General features: G+C 41.8%; 2 protein-coding genes across 3 annotated transcripts; one reads left to right on the forward strand and one right to left on the reverse strand.

Annotated features, from left to right (window-relative positions):
• Positions 1 to 2,103: 2,103 nt before the first annotated feature.
• Positions 2,104 to 7,767, reverse strand: ccdc122 (coiled-coil domain containing 122; the record flags this gene model as incomplete). The annotated part of the gene is made up of 6 exons (XM_083633101.1): positions 2,104 to 2,176; positions 2,656 to 2,729; positions 4,249 to 4,365; positions 4,821 to 5,219; positions 7,178 to 7,293; positions 7,740 to 7,767. The coding sequence occupies 6 exons, from the start codon at positions 7,765 to 7,767 to the stop codon at positions 2,104 to 2,106; spliced, it is 807 nt and encodes a 268-aa protein (XP_083489227.1).
• Positions 7,768 to 8,378: 611 nt separating this feature from the next.
• mtrf1 (mitochondrial translational release factor 1) lies at positions 8,379 to 15,206 on the forward strand. Of its 2 annotated transcripts, none has more exons than XM_083633892.1 (9): positions 8,379 to 8,729; positions 9,655 to 9,752; positions 10,473 to 10,554; positions 10,840 to 10,947; positions 11,846 to 12,018; positions 12,425 to 12,542; positions 13,636 to 13,772; positions 13,874 to 13,972; positions 14,835 to 15,206. In XM_083633892.1, the coding sequence occupies exons 1-9, from the start codon at positions 8,390 to 8,392 to the stop codon at positions 14,967 to 14,969; spliced, it is 1,290 nt and encodes a 429-aa protein (XP_083490018.1). In that variant the 5' UTR covers positions 8,379 to 8,389; the 3' UTR covers positions 14,970 to 15,206. The 2 variants fall into 2 exon arrangements, with proteins under 2 accessions (XP_083490018.1, XP_083490019.1); XM_083633893.1 differs by having other exon boundaries at positions 13,874 to 13,982; positions 14,835 to 14,898.
• The last annotated feature ends 321 nt before the right edge of the window (positions 15,207 to 15,527 follow it).

The raw sequence follows: 15,527 nt of genomic DNA on the forward strand, positions 1-15,527 counted from the left end.
CAGACAGGCAGACAGGCCATGTGGACTCAGCGACTGTATTTTAAAGGCGGTATCCTAGAATAGGTCATGAAAAGTGTGTTTTACCTTACACAACATCAGCCAGACTCCCTGCTTTTATCGTGAAGTTGACAGGCACTGTGTTACTGCACATTTTTGCTGCACAATATCCATACATTTAAGCATTTCAGTTTAGCGCAACTTCTATGTCCAATAGTTGCCAGTGTCTGCATTGAAACGCTTGATTGAAGAACAGCCCAGATCATGCTTTGGCTACATACATAGAATGAAATTTTGATTATTGTTCGATTAAAAATCCATATTACGACATATTACGTTTTGGGAAAATAATTTAATAATTTTCTGGGCTTTACATGACTGTTGGAACCCTGCAATGAGACTTTATGCCTAATTGACCCCTAGTTAGGTATTCTGATGAAAATGTAGGTGACTGTGCTTAATATCACAAACCATAGCTTCTCTCCAAGCTTCCCGGTCTCAGTGCTCTGTGATATAGAACAATTACATGAGTTTGCTGTTCAGAGTGTTGTGATGTAAGCCTGCTGTTAGTTATGGCTGTTCAGTCAGTTGAGAGTGTTGTGATGTAAGCCTGCCATTGGTTAGTTATGGCTGTTCAGTCAGTTGAGAGTGTTGTGATGTAAGCCTGCTGTTGGTTAGTTATGGCTGTTCAGTCAGTTGAGAGTGTTGTGATGTAAGCCTGCCATTGGTTAGTTATGGCTGTTCAGTCAGTTGAGAGTGTTGTGATGTAAGCCTGCTGTTGGTTAGTTATGGCTGTTCAGTCAGTTGAGAGTGTTGTGATGTAAGCCTGCTGTTGGTTAGTTATGGCTGTTCAGCCAGTTGAGAGTGTTGTGATGTAAGCCTGCTGTTGGTTAGTTATGGCTGTTCAGCCAGTTGAGAGTGTTGTGATGTAAGCCTGCTGTTGGTTAGTTATGGCTGTTCAGTCAGTTGAGAGTGTTGTGATGTAAGCCTGCTGTTGGTTAGTTATGGCTGTTCAGTCAGTTGAGAGTGTTGTGATGTAAGCCTGCTGTTGGTTAGTTATGGCTGTTCAGCCAGTTGAGAGTGTTGTGATGTAAGCCTGCTGTTGGTTAGTTATGGCTGTTCAGTCAGTTGAGAGTGTTGTGATGTAAGCCTGCTGTTGGTTAGTTATGGCTGTTCAGTCAGTTGAGAGTGTTGTGATGTAAGCCTGCCATTGGTTAGTTATGGCTGTTCAGTCAGTTGAGAGTGTTGTGATGTAAGCCTGCTGTTGGTTAGTTATGGCTGTTCAGTCAGTTGAGAGTGTTGTGATGTAAGCCTGCTGTTGGTTAGTTATGGCTGTTCAGCCAGTTGAGAGTGTTGTGATGTAAGCCTGCTGTTGGTTAATTATGGCTGTTCAGTCAGTTGAGATTGTTGTGATGGAAGCCTGCCATTGGTTAGTTATGGATGGAGAGGCACAGTCACGCCCCTGTTAGCCGGCAGAGGGACTGTCACCTCGCTTTTGGTCAGCCCGCCCAGCGGAGCGGAAGCTGGAACATCGTGTACCAGAACAACACCACGACAGTAGAGCGGACACTTGGCTTTGTTCAGGACGGGTCAGTATTGAGGACACCAACGGGACAAGATGATTCCTTGTCACCCCCACCCTAAAATCCCAGCCAGCTGATATCGCCCCGGTTTTGTTTCAGTATGGCCACTGGAAAGTGGAACGCTTTCGCACATGTTCTGTCGTCAAAGAAAAGCCAATTTTGTGCACCTTCTGTCAATAGACAATTATTTTTAATACTTCTGCCATCTTTTCAATAAGTATTGTGCATTTGGAGTAACAAATACAGAGATGAACACTGTGTTGATGTGTAGCATCAAACAAAGGGAATTAAGTGAGGGCAAATGATGAGGTTCTAAGTGCAACATTACAAGTTAAACATTTTGTTGACACTACTGCCCCCAGTTGTTCAACAGAAGCAACAGCTACTGCATTTCATCCTAACTCAAACTTGGTGAACTGTAATAACTGCAAGCCTATATTTCAGCTAATAACACATCAAGTTCTCATCTATATATAAGAGCCAGTGCTGACACTACAGTTTGATGACCACTGACCACTAAGTCCTACGATGAGTTCAGCTGCATCTTGAGCGCGGCTATCTGTCTCTCCATGTGGTAGATCTCTCCAGTCATTTGCCTGAATAGAGCACACAGACTTTAGTGAAGCAGAGTACAATATGTGGAACATTAGTGAACCTTTAATTAGCCATTTTAATTAACCTTTAACCTGTCAAATTATAATGTAATGGAAAGTTATAACAAATGAAAATGGATTTAAACTGATTAACCACTAGGTGGCAGACTAACTCAGATGTAGAAATACAAGTTGGTTATCCCTTAATAGGGATACTGGGGGGGGGGGGGGTATCAGCCATTATAGCGTTTAGAGATGTGGCATGTTTTTCACATGCAGAATAAAAGAAGTGTCAAATTATATCTCTTCATTTTGATATCTTTAGTTTTAGTTTTTAGACTGCCCCCCCGTTCACAGACATTTTGATTAATAAACATTTGTTACGTTAACTGAAATCTCCATCCCCAAATAACTGTATATACTTAACAATACTGCACTTTAGTTACTATTCTCACTGGTGTTGTTTATGCACTTGCAATTACCTGTGGTTGGCCTGGGCCTTGTTCAGCTGGCAGCGGAGACGCTTTACGATGGCTTCATAACGCCTGTTATGGATCTTGGGGAGTGGACATATACAAACTTGTTTTAATCGATATATTCAATATTCAACTCCCAAATGCTTTACTCATGGTTTTCTATTTTAGAATCACGGGTAGGTAGTGTTGGTTATCCGTAAAATTCAAATGGCTGTAGATGTCAATAGTCGATTAGTCTGGAGCCAAAATATATACTGCCGGATATACGGTAGTTGCAGATCCGCCGGATCTGGTAGATCTCCGACCGGATGACAAACTGAGCAGTAACATATATCAGGCTCTTCTCCTTTGAAAGAGAGCCTGGTGATGCGAGGGTTAATAGTCAACACCACTACAATTCTTACAAGCTAATTGGATTGATGTAATAGCATGGCAAAGATGCTGCATGTTCATTTCTTGTCATGTATTATTTTCAATTGATTCTGCTGTTGTAATTATGTCAAGTCAGGTGTATTTGCATAGCCCTTGATCACAGTTACATGTATGGTCCCAAAGGGCTTTACAACACCCACAGCTATGTGTGCTATTACTTGTATTACTCTACAGTACTTGGTATACAGTACTTGCTTTCGATACAGTCAACCACCAAATCCTTCTTTCCACTCTGTCTGACCTCGGCATCTCACACTCCTGCACTCTCCTGGTTTGCTTCCTATCTCTCTAACTGCTCATACCAGGTCTTATGGAGAGGGTCCCTCTCCAGATCCTGCCCTCTTACCACCGGTGTCCCCCAGGGCTCAGTCCTGGGCCCCTTACTTTTCCTTCTCTATATCAGATCTCTTGCCCATGTGATCTCATCTCATGGCTTTTCTTATCACTGCTATGCTGATGACACCCAGCTTTTCCTTTCCTTCCCCCCCTCCGACACCCAAATCGAGGCTCGCATCTCTGCATGCCTCAAAGACATTGGTGACTGGATGTCTGCCCACCACCTCAAGCTCAACCTTGGTAAAACAGAGCTACTCTTCCTCCCAGGGAAAGACACCCATGGCCTGGCACCTCAGTGGTGGAATGAGCTTCCACCTTCAGTCAGGACGGCTGAATCACTGCCGATCTTTCGGAAAAGACTAAAGACACACCTTTTCATGCTCCATCTGGGCCCTTCTTGAACTAACTTCTTTCTCTCTTTCTCTCTCTAAAAAAAAAAAATTACTAACTTAACTTTACCACTATTCCTTCAGATGTTGTAGTTGTCATAGACTGTGTTGCATAGTTGATTGCTCTATTGCTGACAAAAATGTGTTATTTGGATAAAAGCGTCTGCCAAATGACGTAATGTATGTAATGTTATATTCTTATCTATATCCTATTTATTGCTGCTACAATGACCCAGATACCCACAGGGATCATTAACGTTTCTTGTAATTATCAATTCAAATTATTTTCTCCAAGATCATATAAAATCAGGGGTGAATGAATATGTGCTATGCATGTCCACCATAAGTATGAAATAAAAGATGTTGGTCTTGGTTATCGTCTGATTATTTTTTCCAGGATAAGAAAGAGAATAATTTAAGCCCTTCTCTTTGTCTTACTTACCTCTATGTCTTTCTTTATCTGGTTATGAGTCCCAAACTCTTTCAGCAGCCGTTCTCTCTTCTCAGACACAGCCTTCCTCAGGACTGAGATCTCCCCCTTCAGAGTGTCAATCTCTTTCTGTCAACAAAATGCACAATACAATGAATATCAGGGATGCACCGTTAAGAAAATTGTGGACGATATTATGGCTGATAAAAGATATTTACTAATGGCGATGATCTGTATAAAAACAAGTCTCTATGGAAATACAATTTTGTACATACTGAAAAACACATATAAAGACTTAATTTGAAAAAGTTATGTCTTTATTTATTTCCAAAACATTTGGAAAAGCCCATAAATCATAAATGTACCGCATTGTTTCCTCTCAATATGAACATTTGGGCAATACCGATGACCAATTAACATTGCTGTTATTTTACTCATCGGACCAATATCGATATATTAAAAAATTACTAACATTGGCCGATACCGATATGATTGCAAGTGACTTTAAACTTATTGTCATTTGGAGGCTGGAGCTATGGACAAAAATGAATGGAGTTTCAAATCAAGCAGCTCATTTTCTCCACCTTCGCCAGCTGCACAGTGCTTCCATTTGGGTTCTCCAAATCTTCCTTCAGGGTCTCTTTTCTCTGTGTCAGCCTCCGGACCAGCGCTCTCTTCTCCTGCAGCTCCTTGTGGGCCTCCGTCTGGCTCTCTGCGTGCAAAACGGCCATCCTGTGACCCTCCATCTTGTTCTGGTAGGAGTTGTACCCCGCCAGTGCAATGCGGGCGTTCTGCTCCTCCTCATCCAGTAGAAAGCGCAGCTCGGTGTTGGCGGCGTGGAGGGATCCACAGCGAGCGTGCAGGAGGCCTGTCTGCCCCTCCAGGTGCTCCATCTCGCCCTCCAGGGTGAAGACCTGCCTATCTTTAGATCTCAGCTCCAGCATTGCCTTCTCATGCTTCTTCTCAACATCTGAGAGAACGGTCTGTTAAAGGAAAAACAACACATTCGCATTAAAGTAAACGCCACCAAGCCCCTACATTTGGTGGCCAAAGTACATTTATGGTGGCCAAATTGTAAACTTGTGTAAAAACAAGAAAAGGCCATTTAACACAACTTAACACAGCCTTCCTTAACTGTGACACTTAAATAAATAAAAAGATATTTACAGAATGAATATACCTATATAATTTATTGACTGTAATAGAGTACCGTAGTCTTGTTTGCCATCTTGTGGCTTTAAGATGCAAATGCAGTTGGGATGTTACTTTATAGTTTTTCAGCAAATAACAGTGTTATACCTAGGCTCACTGCAAGTTGCAACCGGTTGCGTAGTCTTCTTGTGCTCTCAAAATAAGGTGTGTGTTGAGTTCATCTCTCACCTGATTTTTGAGAGCCGTCCCAGTATATTACAATATGTGCTTAGATGTGTGATATATTCTATGCTTAGATGTGTGATATATTCGAGCCATTTCAACTCTGTTTCCATTCACACACACATTTCCGTTGCCGTTAGTTTTTTTCATAGTCCGACTTTAGTGTTTGTGGTTCTTCTGTAATCACATTAGCAGTTTGAGTAGTTAGGATTAGTGAACCCATAATGTTACTTCATTAGCCCCGACATATCAGTAGTTGGTCGCTATGTGACGAGTACAGTACTCATACAGTACTGTTGGGCTAACAGTAACGTTACCTGTTTGCTGGATTTGTAGCATTTTGAACTAAAAGGCGTGGGGAATCTGGGGTGTTTGTGTAACTGTAGGAATCAGGGCGTTCATACTGTATACTGACTGTAAGGTTAACATTATGGTGGTGAAGGCTCGCAGTGTGCTCGCCACAGTGGGCGACCTACATGGGATATTTGGTGGCCAAAGAGTAACTTTTTGTGGCCATGGGCCATCCCCCCCGAAATGACTCTTTGTTGCATTGTAAAGGCCTCTGAAACAAACAAATTATTTCAAATGCCACAATATTTACACCATGACATGACACTCAAACGCTTAGTAGCCAGTACCAGTTCTTTTAGCCAGAGTGTCTCGCCTTGTCTACTGAATGGAAAGGGAAATACTGATAGAAATGTTCTTAAAAACATTCAGACAGGCCTGCTCTGTTGAAGCAGTAATAGAATAACTGAGCTATGACAATTAGGCCTACTCTAGTTGTGTGTAGCGTTATATCATGTACACATAATGTTACACACTTCTTTCTCTTGCAAATCCACTATATTAATGCTAAAATATCTGGGTGAGAGGGAACAGCTATAGCATGCTAGTGCTGTGATTCCCAAACTGGGGTATGCGTACCCCTAGGGGTACGTGGGGGTACTTGAGAGAAAGGGGAAAATGGAAAAATGGAAGAATCATGAAAATAAATGAAACATTAAAATAAATCTGCTCAGGAGGGACTACTTGCAACACTTTCACTCAAGCACTTATTTTGTAATGTTATATTCTTCGGACGGTGGGTTAACATTTATTCATTGCATCATATGGAATGCTATAGTTTTCTCTTGCAGTTTTCTAAGCAAGGTGTGGCAGTCATAAAGGCTGGTAAAGGGCAGGGGGTACTTGGATTCAGAAATCAGGGAAAGGGCCAAGGGGGTACTGAAGAAGCCAAAATAGTTTGAACTTTGAGACCCACTGTACTAGTGCAAGTAAGCAATGCTGGAAGGACACAATTAACCTTTTTCACTTCCAACCCAATTCACCCATTTTGTATCTAAAAGGCAGAAAGTAAGGTGCAAGCAGAACATTAACGAGGACACCCCCCTCAAATCACCAAATGGATTGGAAGTTGGAAACACTCTACTGTTCTGCTTGCACCTGTGTTACTTCCTTCCCTTTAGACACAAGATGAAAAAGGCGAATCAATGTGAAGACAATGTGTATTCAGACTAGCTAGTGCTAGCTTGAGCCTATACAGTGAATTATTAGCCAGATGAACCTGGAGGGAGCTGAGCTCCAGCTGTTTCTCCTGGAGAGCCACCATCTGGGCATATCCCTGCTGGCTGACATCCTCCAGTGCCTTCGCTAATGAAAACTCAGGCTTCTCAGGGGTTTCTATGGGTCAGGAAACAAAGGTTATCTTCTCATTGTCACAGTATAGATAGATAGATAGATAGATAGATAGATAGATAGATAGATAGATAGATAGATAGATAGATAGATAGATAGATAGAAACAACATGGTAAACAAAGGTTATCTATCACCTTACAAGCATAAGCTAGCAGGCAAGAAGTCAACTCTAGCAAATTGGATTCAAAATGTCCATTCAATGTTAATAGGCTACAAGTTCCTGAAACACGTATTTTTAATTCAATTGTAACACATTTAAGCTAGCATGACTGATAACAGCTGCAGGCTCAAAGTGAAACAGTTCTAACAGGTAGGCAGGCTCCTGATCAGTTAGTATAATTTCTTCATTGCTAGGCTACATCTTGCTCAACACGCACGCTGCCATCATTTAATGTCACGTTGTGTGTTTAATAATGATCTCAGATCTTACCATCTTTACTGGCCCTGGAGTTTGACATTTTTCACTGACAACTGAGAACTGGAACGTGAACCTGCTGATGTGCTACCATCAAATGGGGGCGGGGACCGTGCTTACCGTGTGTGTTTCCGTTTACGAGACCCCCAACTCCCCCATGTCGCATTGATTTACTGATTGACTGACTGACTGACTGACTGACTGACTGACTGACTGACTGACTGAGTGACAAAACAAATCAAGTCAAATAGGCTAAATAAATAAATAAATAAATGTATATAAAGGAATGAATGAATACATAAACAAATGAACGAATGAACGAATAAATAAATAAATAAATAAATAAATAAATAAATAAATAAATAAATAAATAAATAAATAAATAAATAAATAAATAAATACAAATTCCCCGCAACATCATGCTAATGAACATGTTGATAAGTCTGTGTTGACGATTCAGTTCTGCCCACAAGCACAAGTGCCGCAGAATCAAACTACAACTCCCAGTGTTCACTTCATGAACATCCTTTGTTGATTCACTTCCTGGTCTTCCTCTACTCATGACTCCTGACCCTCCTGACTGAGTAACGTTACCAAAGTGACCGTACACGACACGTTTGTTGACATTTTACCTACAGTTATCGCAGTTTATTCAATGTAGTCAAATGCTTGGTCGTCAGTGGATCAGGTGCAGCCGTGTTGTTAGAGGAGGATGGAGGACAGTGGCAGGACACAGCAGTGTGCAGTATGTGAGCAGACGCTCCTGTCACAGCAGCGACCTAACGTTAGGAGATCTAAACAGGAACGAGTGTGTTCAGAGATATCTTCTGCAGCTCGTGAAGGAACACGGAGAGCTTAGCCACAAGTTACAGCATGTGTTTCTCAGCGATGCAGACCGCAAAGAGCTGGCGAGGAAACACACTGACCTGCAGCCTGTGGCAAATATCTTTCAGAGCATCCAGTATGCTTTGAAAGACCTAGAGGAAGTCTTATCTCTTCTGCACAGTGAGGAATATTTTTTGTATCTATTTATTTATCTATCTATTTATTCATTTGTGTCTGTCTATTTGTCAGTGAGTTGCTGACTCAACCACAAGAGGGTGGTATTGGGCCAAGCTATCAAACAAACTGTCAAAAGTTGTGTCATTCTCTTTTACAATCTTTAACAAAAATACAGAAAGCTAATAGTACTAGTAGATACATACACTGTACACCCTTCTAAAACTTTAAAATATACAGGTACTTCAGGAAAAAATAGAGTAATTTAGTATGCCAGAGGAAAACAAAAACACCATAAAGTAGGACAATGTCTATTATAACTCACTGTATTGCAGAAATCCCTATAGCAGTATTATAGTTTTCATGAGGGATGGAATTTGATCGTTTCTCTTTTTCCTTGAAGAGTATCTAAATTATGCAAGTAGTGCGACAAAAAAGTGCCAATATGTCTTGTTTGTTCCTTGTTACTGATAGAGAGATCAATCATCCAAACCCCCAAACAACTCAAGACAATAGAGGCAATACCAACAACAGGAGGATACACTGTTTGACATCGGTAGGGCAATTTTACACTTGACATCAGCGCTACTCGCATATTCAGCTGTGCTGCTCATTCCACAAATGCAGGATCCTTAAAATGAGACAGTGTTGTAGGTACACGAACAGGCTGTCCAATAAGATAAGATATAATACCGAGGATACAGTAACAGCAGAGATATGATCATCCAAACACAAGTTTCCAAACTTTTTTTGACAAGTTTATTGTCAGAACTTTCATGTTAAATTGAAAATTAGCTAGTTTTGCCAATTTGTTTATTTAAATTGCTCTTAAATGTAATACTGGGTAGTATTGAAATTGTGTTTAAAAATTCTTACATTTGGTTCTCAAAAACCTGTAGATACCCTGTTTTTGCGTTCCCCCTGACTGCAGGTACAGCGGGAAGCAGAGAGGAAGACGAGCAGCTGACCCAGCTGCTGAAAGAGGAAGAAGCACAGATCTCCCACAGGATTGTAGCCTTCAGAAAAGATGTAAGAGTCTGGGTACCTGATGGAACATGTATATGGATGGCAGGGTAGAGTGTGGGTACCTGATGGAACATGTATATGGATGGCAGGGTAGGGTTTTAACAAGGGCTTTTTTTTTTTATTAATAATTACTCTTATCCAAGCATATTTTATTTCTAAAAGTTCATAAACAATCACAGTTAAAAATTCTAATTCCTATCGTGTCCAGATGTACTGTTGGTACATGTCATTACTTGCTATCCAGTCCATCCTACAACCCACAATAGTAAACAGCTTTTTTAGGCCCTGGGAAGACCGAAAGAGGGTCAGCACAGCGACTGTTTCTATTTAATTTTGATCTGTTTTGTGACTCAGCGGGTGGTTTGTGTATTTCAAAAAAAAGCTTCATAGCTAGGGAACTAGCTGGCCAGCTTGCACTGCCTGTGTGAGGTAAATAGGAGGAGGAGTGGGCAGGGGTTGTGCAGGTATGGCATCAAATGTCTAGCTGGCCATTCTGAGGTGCGCTTTGCAAATACAGAACAAAATCCAGACATGCTTTGCAAATACAGAGTAATGTTAAAATACAGAAAGTGAATTATTAAGCCCCATCCAGATTCTAAGGGCAAGTTAAGACTTTTTTTTTTAACGTCATTTGCCCCCGAGCCCCGTTAATTTCTGACCCTGATGGATGGACTGCTGAAGATTCTGGTGTTAATGTGGAGTGTATTTTTTCCTTCTCTCCAGTTGATCAAAACTCTTGTTCCCAGTGACCCACATGACTCTGCTAATGTTCTTCTGGAGGTCGTAGCAGGACGGACAACAGGAGGTAAGGTCTATTTAACATGTACCGGTTGGGACTAGGATGACAATGATATTAATAATTCTGCTTTTAACCCTCTAAACTGAGACTGAAGAATTTCTTTTTTCACCCCCAGTTCAAATTTTGCCCACCAATTTATTTTCCTGGTAGTTTCAAGAATGTAACCGAATGAGGCTGGCTACCTTCCAAAGTGACAACTAGACCAAAAATACTGTAATGGACCTGTGCATACATGGATCACAAAATATTCTCTGTAACACTCCACATCCGATTCCTTACCTGTGGTTTCAGGTGACATCTGTCAGCAGTTCACCAGAGAAATGTTTGACATGTACCAGGGATTTGCCAGTTACAAGAATTGGGACTTTGAGGTTTTCAACTACACACCTGCAGAGTATGGTAAGGCTTATTCCTCTCTGCCCCGCTAGTCTGACTCTTAGTAAAATGGAGGACAAAGGGATGATTTTCCTGGTATGGTGTTATATTTATATGCCTGCTATCACCAGGTTCAAGACATTTGTCACCCTGCTCATTTGATTTGTCTTGAACACTTGTGAACATGAGATGGATCCAGACAACTTGTCTGAGCCTCTCATCTGTGATGATGTTAACACACACAGAACCTGGATCTGCTTTATTGATAATGAACTGGACTGAATTTATTTACTCCTAAAATATCTGTTTCAGCATTTAGATTTAAAATGTGTGTTTTCTTTTTAATGTTGTCCTTGTGTTCAAAATCAGCTTCCAGCATTTGCCTATTTATGGCATCATGAGAGTCTTTGCTCTCGTTGGTGGCACGGTGGCGCAGTGGTACCGCTGTCTCCTCACAGCAAGAAGGTTCTGGGTTTGATTCCTGCCTGTCTTCGGTGCCCAGGTGGGCTATCTCGTGAAAAGGGCATGTTGCATGTTCTTAATGGGGGGTTCATATATGGAGAAAACGTTTCCTCCATATATGAACCCCCCATTAAGAACATGCAACAAGTGTCGACGATGATAAAGATGGTTCCCGGGTGCTGTAATTACAGCTTAAGCTGACCACTGCTCCTCCTGGCTGTCCCTCGGAGGAAGGACATGCCTTGTCTGGGTTAAACAAGCAGAGACTGGATATCACCAGCCACCGGCAGCATGGATGTGTGTGTGGCTGCAATGCAGGCATGTGTTGTGGTTGTCTGTATGACAAATAAAGATGGGTTTGTCCGACCGGTTCTTCTTCTTATTTCTTGCTTTGAAGGATAACTGTTCATGTTCATACAGTATATGTGGAGTTTCACTTCAAACTGATTGTGCCCCTCAGGTGGCCTGCACCATGCAGCGGTGAGAATAGCAGGGCAGAATGTGTACCGACATCTGAAGCATGAGGGAGGCACACACCGGGTGCAGCGGATCCCAGAGGTGGGCCTCTCCTCCAGGATGCAGCGCATCCACACTGGAACCATGACCGTCATCGTCTTGCCTCAGCCCATCCAGGTACAGTACACTGCACACTGCCAGTCTATTACTTTGTATCTATGCATGTTTGCCTCTCTTTGTAGCCCTATTCGTACGGAACTAGTATTACCTGGGGACCGCATGTAATTACCCACCAGCCACCACCACCACCTCATCTGTGTTTCGTGCGGCACATTCACAAAGTCTCTATTTTACTCGAAGAACATACTCAAACAGATAAAAACAGCAAGCATGGCAACGTAAGGGAGGAGGTTAGAGAAAGCTGTATGAGCTTAACTAGTCCAGTGTGAATCGCGCTTATGTCACACTGCTTTTCTGATTGCTGGACTACTATGTTTGTGACCAGCTTGATTAAAGTGGTGTATTTCTCTTGTCCTTTGTGTATTGTGAGTGTTAGTTAAAACTCTCTTTGTATAATTTGTAGCTTGACGTCAGCATTGATCCAAAGGACCTGCGGATCGACACGTTCCGATCACGAGGTGCTGGAGGCCAAAGTGTTAACACAACAGACAGCGCTGTGCGCATAGTTCATCTTCCCACAGGTAAAACATGCATGCAGAACAGAAATATTTTGATGATTTCTTACCAATATGCGCTTACTTTCAAAACTGTGACTGGGTTTACAAACTAATATAGAAGTCAGTCATTATGAACCCTTCATAATGACTGACTTCTATATTAGTTTGTGCTGTAAATTAATTAAAATGTAATTAATTAATTAAAAAAGTTTATGAAACTACGAAGTTTGTGTTCAGCAAGATAATCTTCACAAATGGGACTCCCTTTATGATTTTCGAAGTGTATGAGTTTTTTTTAAACACAATTTTCAGGAAACGCTTCAGAAATCATAAAAGTGGTCCTTGTGAAGATGATCTTGCTGAACACAAACTTAACCACAGACCTTATTTCATGCATTTAGCTGAAGTTCCCGTAAACAAATCCCATTGCCTTTCCCCCCTAAGAGCCAGGGAGTGTGGGGACTTCTGAGTAAGCCTACAAAAATACATCATCCCTGCAGTACTCTATTCGTTCCATAGACATGATCATAGAAAAGGGACACATTCCTGAGCATTAATCTGAACAAACCGGTTAACAGATTTCAAAACGGGTGCCGGTGTTGAAAGTAGCGTGACTCATAATAGCTTCGATAATATACCTTCAGTCACTTAGTGCAGTTTGAGCCCTTTTATTTAGCAAGCTGTGACCTACGTTCATAGTAGCCTAGCCAGAGATATGTATATATCATATTTATATCTATTTATTTAATAGTGCCCTAGCATTCTAGCAACCAGTGTGCTCCACCAGTCACAGACGATCGTACAGTGAGCTCCACCAATCAAAGACGTCGATATTACATTGTGGAATTGTGGGTAGTGTAGTACTTCTCCATGAAATCGAATAATCTTTTTTTAAGAATAAACAAGGATGCTATACAGATCTGTGGCTTCTACAGGAACATATATACCATCGTTTCAGAACCCGTGGTAAGTCTAACTTGGGTGGTTAGGATATTATGGCTAATAATCGAAATCTCATTGCAGAATATGAACAGGGAAATACTTTTCTGGAACCGTGACTGTTGAGCTCTATATGTCAGGCCTTGTTGCCATCTGTGTCCATGGTTACTTCCCCCAGGTACTACAGTGGAGTGTCAGCAGTCTCGCTCTCAGCTCCAGAACCGAGACACAGCGATGCGCATGCTGAAGACCCGCCTCTACCAGAGCATGATTGGTAAAGAGTCTGAGCAGAGGCACACAGCGCGAAAGCAGCAGGTGACTAAAGTGAACACCCATGGCAACTTTGGTATTTACACATTCTCTGCTGTTTGGATACATCTTAACCTAGTTGATTATTGTCTGTCCTTAAACCCCAGGTGGGCACCCGTTCCCAGGCAGAGAGGATTCGCTCCTACAACTTCAGCCAGGATCGCGTCACAGACCACAGAACCAGCTACGTCACCAGAGACATCAAGGTGAGAGCGTGTCAGTGTCCCTCCAAACTCTACACAGGATCAATCAAACTGCCAAACCTGTACTACATTTTATGCTTGTCATGCTTTGCTTTACGTGTAATTTTCCACCACGAAAATTAAAACGGGCAAATACATAAGGTCTGACATTTCCTTTTGTGTGATTTTGGGAGAGCACCTATGTAGAAACCTGTTTCTCTGTCTGTATATTTAACTATACTAGGGCTGTAGAATAAAATTGATACAGCAATATATTGTGATATTTTTTTCCGCAATACTGTATCGATATTTTAGAAAAATATCATGATATATCGCTGTATTGATTTTTTGCACAGCCGTGTGTTGAGTGACACAATATTCACTTAATTTTTTTATTTCAGTGTGTTCAGTATTACAGTGTGCAACTGCAAATTTGCATACTGTTCTAACAAATTGGAATGTTTTTTTTTAATTAAATAGTTTTGACACAATTTTGTCCACTGAGTTATCAATATAATGTGATGTACATATTATTACACCACCTGGGTGGTACACAGCAATTTGTATTTTCAGCTCTATTTTCAAATTTGCTGGAAATGATGTAGGGTATTGCAATATATCGTGTGACACAATCGTATCGTGATGCGTATCATATCGTGGGGCCCTTGCCAATACCCAGCCCTATACTGTATGTAAAGCTTTCCTTTATGGGTGCATCTAATCTTTCACCAGAAGCCATCATACAACTTCACTCGTGAGATAGGTGATGAAACCCGCCCCATGATTTGTTTTGAACCTCTTTTGTTACGTGTACACATCACATCTGTTCTGGCTCACATTTAAATCTGTTCTGGCTCACATCACATCTGTTCTGGCTCACATTTAGGAATTCATGAGAGGAAGGGAGGCCCTCGATGAGCTGATCTCTGACGTTCTTGACCACGCAGAGAGGGAGGCTCTTCTGGAGCTGGTGGAGAGCAGTAGCCTGAAGCGGCCCGAGCCTGGACAGTCTGCGGATTGACGCCCATCAGAATCTACTGTTAACTGAACGCAGTCTGGACTGGAGCCGGTTACTGTGTGTGACAGTCTGTGAGCCAAGCATCTATTCTAGATCAACAGTATGTGCCGTTTGGTGGTTACATCCTAGCCTAGGTAAACCCAGCCCCCACGTGACCTGCTCTCTCAGTTCCCAGTGACTGAGAACAGGTCTGAGAGCAGGTCACGTGGGGGATGGGTTTACCCAGGCTAGTTACATCCATACCACACTACCATGACTGCATATGCCTTGAGCACCGCTGGCCCCAGTGAGAATCAAACCTCTATGGTGCCTCTCCATTCTGTGAGCTTGAGCCTGGATCTACTAACTAGACACAAAGTGAAATTAATTAGACTGATGATGCAGTGCTAGCAAGAGCCCAAATCCTAGCTTTGAAGCTCCTGTGTCTTTGTTGACTTGGACATGGGGATGTAAACAGACTTGAATGTTATTTATTTAGTATTTATCCTCAATGGTCCCTTGCCAGTGTGGGTGTGTCAAAACACCTATCAGTTCACCCCCAGCATGGCACACCCTCTGCGT

Source organism: Poromitra crassiceps, assembly GCF_964638095.1.
Source record: "Poromitra crassiceps genome assembly, chromosome: 3".
NCBI lineage: Eukaryota > Metazoa > Chordata > Actinopteri > Beryciformes > Melamphaidae > Poromitra > Poromitra crassiceps.